Below are 6000 nucleotides of genomic sequence, written 5' to 3' on the forward strand. Positions count from 1 at the left end.
TTGACCCGGAGGAATGAAACAAAAGCCTTCACAGCAGCGCTTTTCCCAGCAGCCAGCGGGCAAACAGGGCAGCTGTCCATGGGCGGGAGGGTGGGGACAGGGTGCCCGGCCAGCCCGGGGCGGGAGACGACAGGACAGGGGAGGAAGTGCCCATACTCGTTGCAAGGCAGGCGAGCCCCGGAAACGTCATGCCCGAGCTGCAGACCACACGCTGCACAATTCCACTCACATGAAATGCCCAGAAAAGGCAGAGGCACCGCGGAGCGGGCACCTGGGGCCGAGGGTGCGGACGGGGTGTGAGCAGGCATGGGGTGTGTGTGTGTGTGTGTGCGGGGGGGCCTTTCCGGGGGAGGGACACGTTCTCAAACGGCCCTCTGCTGCAGTGACGGCTGCCCGACTCTGTAAATGTCCTGAGAATCATCAAATCACTGACACGGATGAACTTCATGGTACGTAAATGATGTCGCAATAAAGGTGTTAAAATAATCCGTCGTGAGGACATGTACTTGGTGTGAGCCACACGTCGTGGCTCCTGATTAAAGCCTATGACCGGAGGGAGGCAGGACTCTTGGAATGCGAGTTTGTCGCCGGCGGTGGGGCCCCGGTGCCCGTGGGGGCCACCGCTCGCCCGGCCTCCGCCCCCTCACCGGGCGGGAGGGGCCTTGGGAAGCCAGCGTGCCCACCCGCCTGCGTCACCGCGGGGCTGAGGAGGTCCCAGGCAGGTGGGCAGGTCCTTGCTGGATTCACCCCGCAGACAGGGACCTCCTCCTGCCAGCTGAGGCGGCTTACGCAGACGCAGGCAGCGGCGCGGTCACCGTCCTCTGCGCTCTGTGGGGTGCGTGACACACGCAGGCATGTGCACGCACACACGGCATACACAGCACGTTCCCGCACATGCACATGCTCACACACGCGTGTGCCTGCACGTGGCTGCCCGCCGCCCCCCTGCCAAGGCTGTGGCCGCGAGGCCTCCCGAACGACGTTATAGGGTGCGAGCTTCAGCCGCCAGGGGCCACGCGTGCCCTTCGCCCACTTGAGAACCTGACACCTGAATATCTTTCTAGAAAGTTCTGCCGTCTCCTGGAGACACTCACTCTCGGCCACCTTCCCGTCGTCCTGCTGCAGCTCAATGCTCAGGGTGAAGGAGGAGCCGTGGGCCACGTCCATCACCTCCGGCCCCAAAACCACCATCTTCGTGGCTTGTGCTGGGAGAGAGCAGAGGGCTGCTTAGTGGGTGGCCGGGTGGCGCTGGCCCTGTCCCCTAACAGGGAGCCTTTGGCGTCCCTGCAACTGGAGGGCTCTGTGTGACCAGACACGAGCGTGCATGACTGGAAAGGCAGGGGACCTGACCGGTGGCCTCGCCAGAAGTGACCCAGGCGGTCACTCAGACTGGGATGACGATCCCGTTCTCAAGGTTGGCTCTAACTTCTTTGTCATAAAACAAGGGAATTTTATTTCAGCTCCGGGAAATGAAAAGTGGGGGGTGGGTAGGGAACACACCATTCTAACTTCGTTGACATTAATTACGAAAAGCTAAAGCAAACACAAGTATGTATTTATATACAGATATGTACATTTTCAGACTTTAGCCTCATAAGTGCAGATATACTCTGGTTTTTTATAAACAGCCTTAAAAATGATCAAATGTATTCTTTTTCATTATTATTATTATTTATGCCTACGGCACCCGGTCTTCCTAGGTGGTCTCCCATCCAAGTACTAACCAGGCCCGACCCTACTTAGCTTCCGAGATCAGACACTGGGCTTGTTCAGGGTGGCGTGGCCGTGGACCATGGACCGTGGCTCCACTGGGGCGCAGACCCGGGACCTTCTGCGTGTAACGCAGACGTGCTAACGGCTACACTATGGAACCGCATCCTTCAAACGTATTCTAATCCCACTCCCTCTGCCTCTTCGCCAATCACGTAAAGTCGTGTGGATGGCTCCGCTGTTCCCGGTTTAATCTCTGATGTGTCTGCTCAGACTACACATTACTAGGTGTCAGGGAAGACGGGCTGCACGTCGCACCTGTGGCACAGCTGCCCCTTACGCGACCTTTCACCCCCGTGTGCACCTCACGTCCTGTCGTTCTGTACGGGGACTCTTCCTTCTGTGCCTGCTGGACGGGACTGCCCGTGACCGTGAGCTTGGGGCAGGTACTAACTGGAGCATGAGAGCTGGGTTCTGGTTTGGTCCACGCTTCTGAGCTGGCTACTTGCTGGAACTGGGCCTGCTGATCCTGGAACTGTAATCACTCTGAGAGCTTTCGGGGGCAGATCTGGTGGCGGGTCCTTCAGGTAAACGTGTGGGTCTTCTCCAGATTGCGCTGTACCCGCTACCCCATTCTTCACAGACACGAGGACCTCGTGCCAGCCAATGGGGCGACTGGTTGCAGAGCGGATGGCGGCAAAGCCGTTGATGAGTTACCGGGCTCCGGCACGTCTGGGCTGGGGGTGGCGCGTGCACAAGGGAAGCGGCTCTGCGGGGGTCGCTCGCTGCTTGCGGGTTCCCCTCCCGGGGCTGTGGGCACCCTCACAGGTGTGCGGCCAGACCTGTAGGAGTGCTGTGGGCTTTCTCATCCCGACACCCCGTGCCGTGTCCCTCTCCGCCTAAGCGCGTCAGCTGAGGTTATCCGAAGCCGTCCTTTCCAGAGCTGACCTGACGGGGGCCAGCCAAGCGTTGACGTGGGGAGTGAGCGGGGTCGCATGGTCAGCTTTGCACTTGGTGGGACATCCAACTGCCCTCCTTCCCGCTGTCCCGTCCAGACTCAGGCCTGCATTCCCCGGTGTGGGCTGGGCGAGGCTCTGCGGCCACTGGCCCACCGCTGGCCCTTCGAGGGCTAGTCCTCCCGCCAGGCTCCACTAGGGCCTGCAGGGGTGTCCTGGGGGCCTGGGCTTCTGAGGATGGCGTTTTCAGTGTCTGCTGGCCCCTGAACCCCTGAACCCACTCGATGGCTCTGGCACAGCACAGCGAAGTCCCTGAAGGCCATGCTGGGAAGGGCGCCCGTGAGGCTGACCGGAGTGCCGTCTGCAATGGCCAGCCAGGGAAGCCACATGGAGCGTGTACGGGGCCTTCCCAACGACCGTGGGGCGGCCCTGCTCTGCTTCGGGGGGAGGCCAGGTACCCCACATGGTAATAGCGGAGTCTGTGTCTGGTGGGGGGAGTCCCAGGGCTGCCACCAGCCTGAGACCCCCACCGGGGGGAGGTGAGGCCAGGTCTCATGCCTCCTGCCCGGGTCTTTCACACCCAGGTATTCCAACAGGACCCCAAATCTGGGGATGGGCGGGACCTGGATTCCTTCCCAAGGGGACATTACTAAGATGTTCTTGGTGGACCCTGGGCCCTGCTGAGGCTGGGGGGCCGGAAGGGTCCCTGAGCCCCTCGAGGAGGCTTCCCCCTAATCCAGCCCTTCACCCAGGCTGCTGGGTGGCGTCTCCCCCAGGGACAGGCCACAGGGTCCGGGCCCCTCCCCCAAGGTCTCCAGCCACTTCCTTCCCCAGGACCTTGGGCCTCAGGGGAGTCCACCCGCTTGGCAGGTGCCCTCGTAGCCTGCGGCAGGTACGGCCTCTTCCCACCATGCTCCGGGGACCCACCTGAGGTGCGTGGGGTGGCACCCGGGTCCAACGGGAGGCCGTTCTAAGGCCGGGGTCAGCACTGGGAGAGGAGGCTGACACCCTCCCCAAAGGAGGTCCCCAGGCCACCTGCGCTTGTCACAGTACAGGGAACTGGGGGCGGGGGAGGCTGTGAGGGGGCCCAGTACTGATGGCCCCGTGGTGGGAGACCCCGTGAGCGGGAGGACTGGGTGCTGGGAGGCCCTGGCTGCAGCCGGACCCCTCGGGTCCAAGGTCTCACGGGGCCCTGCGCGTCAGGAGCCCTTCCTCAGAGGAGGCGGGACCGTAGAGTCCCCTCCATCCCTGTCCCCTCGACGCCTCTTCGTCCAACGCCTCCTTTGTGACTGTCCAGGGCCACCCGAGAAGAAGCAGGCAGACCCCGGCGTGACTCCATAAGAGGACCTCGAAAGGCCCACAGGAAGCGGGGGGACACCTACCCACTGGGTGGCCGTTGATCCACATGCCGCGGTAGACGACCCCGGAGCAGTGGGCCATGCTGCCCAGGCCACTGAAGACGCTGCTGTGCCACTGTCCCTGCAGAGAGAAGCGGGGCGCAGACGGGCTCGGCCGCTGGCAGAGGATGTGAGGCTGGGGGGGCGGGGGGCGGCCTCCGGCCCCGCAAAGCACCTGAAGCGGGGTGGCCAGGCTCGAAAGGGCCCCCGGGGACCGGCCCTGAGGGGGAGGAATCTCGCTGCTTCCAGCCATCCAATCTGCTCTGCAAAATGCACCCCTCTTTGAATTTTAAGAAGCCGGGAAGTTTGGGAACAATGGCCCGTATACAAAACGCAAACAAAACACCGGGCTCGGAAGGGCACACTTTTCAGCACAAAAATCCTTTCAATGCGGAGACCCGCACTGGTGCATTGTGCCACAAAGGAGGCCCGAGCCTGCCACCGCGGCCGCGTGGGGCTGACAGGGGCGTTCTGTCGCTCGGTCCTCGATAATGAAAAGGCCAATTAAAAACAGTTTGAACCCACACAGCCCCACGCTCGGGAAATGCTCACTTGCTGCACCCCCAACTCTGCCTCCCCCATAAGAAGCCTCTCTTTCTAAGCCATACGCACACGAGTGGAAGAACAATGCGTAATAGCAGGAAAATTATTTTCGCGGAAAACTTCAAGATGGTAATGGCATTTTATTCGACTCAATTATTCCTATTAGAAGAAAATGTAGCCAAGGGCACGTTGGGTTCTATTCACTCCTCTGCAGAAGCTGAGGGGCCCCTCGCTGCCTGCCCGCCCCTCAGCAGCTGGGCCCAGGTCTCAGGGACTCCAGCTGCAGGCCTGGGGGGGACGTGGGGAGGGATGTGCCCGAGGCTGGCTGGGGCAGTCCCCGAGGACTTCTCTCAGGCCTGTGGGAAAGGCCCCTGCAGGCTGCAGCCTAAAGAGCTCCAACAACCCAAAAACAGAGTTTTTGAGGGGATGCTTGGAACAGGCAGTCACTGCCCTTAAGCTAGGTCACCTTAAGAGATGACAGGGGAATTAGCACTGGTGGCCCAAGCCGGTCAGCTGCTGGGCCCAGCACAGCCCAGCCTCCAGATCGGGAGGGGCTCGGCTGCCAGTTGGGGGTGTCAGGGCAGCCTCATCCCTCCAGCTCCAAGACCCAGAGAGCTGGGTCACTCCCGTGACGGCTTGTGCCTCCTGAACCCGAACACTGAATGCATTGAGAACACTCAGTGCCACGCAGGGGGCGCTGGCATCCGGGAAGTTTATCCACATCTCCTGAGATGTGGCTCACGTCTGCCAGCCGCAGGTCAGGCCAAAGTAGAGGCGGGCTCCCGGTATCCCGCAGACGCGAGGGCCCAAAGCCACCCCCTTGGGCCCTGTGCTACCCTCCTGGGCCGGCCGGGGTAGAGGGAGCCAGCCAACAGCTGCAGGGGACTGCCCGAGTCACCACTGTGATCACTGGTGGTGCCAGCAGAGCCTCCAAGCACTTGTGGGTGCTTACCAGGAGGGGTCGCTGTGCACGCGAGCCTGCACGGGCGTGTGTGTGTGTGCGCGCGCGCGCACACGCTGGCCCTGATCGGCACGGAGACGGGCAAAGAGGTGCATGTCCGGGCTGAGCTGAGCTGCTGTCCCCGAGTCAGGATGGGCACCGGCGCGGAGGGCAGGGCGCCCCAGTTACTGTTTGTGGGAGGCGGCGGGTGGCACTGGTGCAGAAGTTGCTGGAACGCTATCCGTACTGAGGACCTGCTCCTCCCAACATCACCCCGGGCCTGAGAAGCCGGACTCCAGGGGCGGAAACTGGCCCGGGAGCGCTGTCTGCACCGAGCTTCGACGGCCGGATGCCACACTCGGGGGCTGCATGCCACGCACACGCCACACACGGGGCCACACGCCACACAGAACGCATGGGGGCCGCACGCCATGCTCAGAGGTCACACGCCACG

At 62.3% G+C, this 6000-nt stretch overlaps 1 protein-coding gene and 1 pseudogene across 1 annotated transcript in view; both read right to left on the bottom strand.

Moving 5' to 3' along the window:
- Nucleotides 1-6000, bottom strand: part of MORN1 (MORN repeat containing 1) — a 48390-nt gene that overhangs the window by 30237 nt on the left and 12153 nt on the right. The window contains 2 exon segments of the mRNA XM_039876907.1: nt 1095-1205; nt 4049-4173. Coding sequence (XP_039732841.1) covers nt 1095-1205; nt 4049-4173 — 236 coding nt within the window.
- On the bottom strand, nt 1676-1791 carry LOC120614134 (uncharacterized; annotated as a pseudogene).

The sequence above is a fragment of the Pteropus medius genome, unplaced genomic scaffold (genome assembly GCF_902729225.1).
Source record: "Pteropus medius unplaced genomic scaffold, Ma_sr-lr_union100, whole genome shotgun sequence".
Taxonomy (NCBI): Eukaryota; Metazoa; Chordata; class Mammalia; order Chiroptera; family Pteropodidae; genus Pteropus; species Pteropus medius.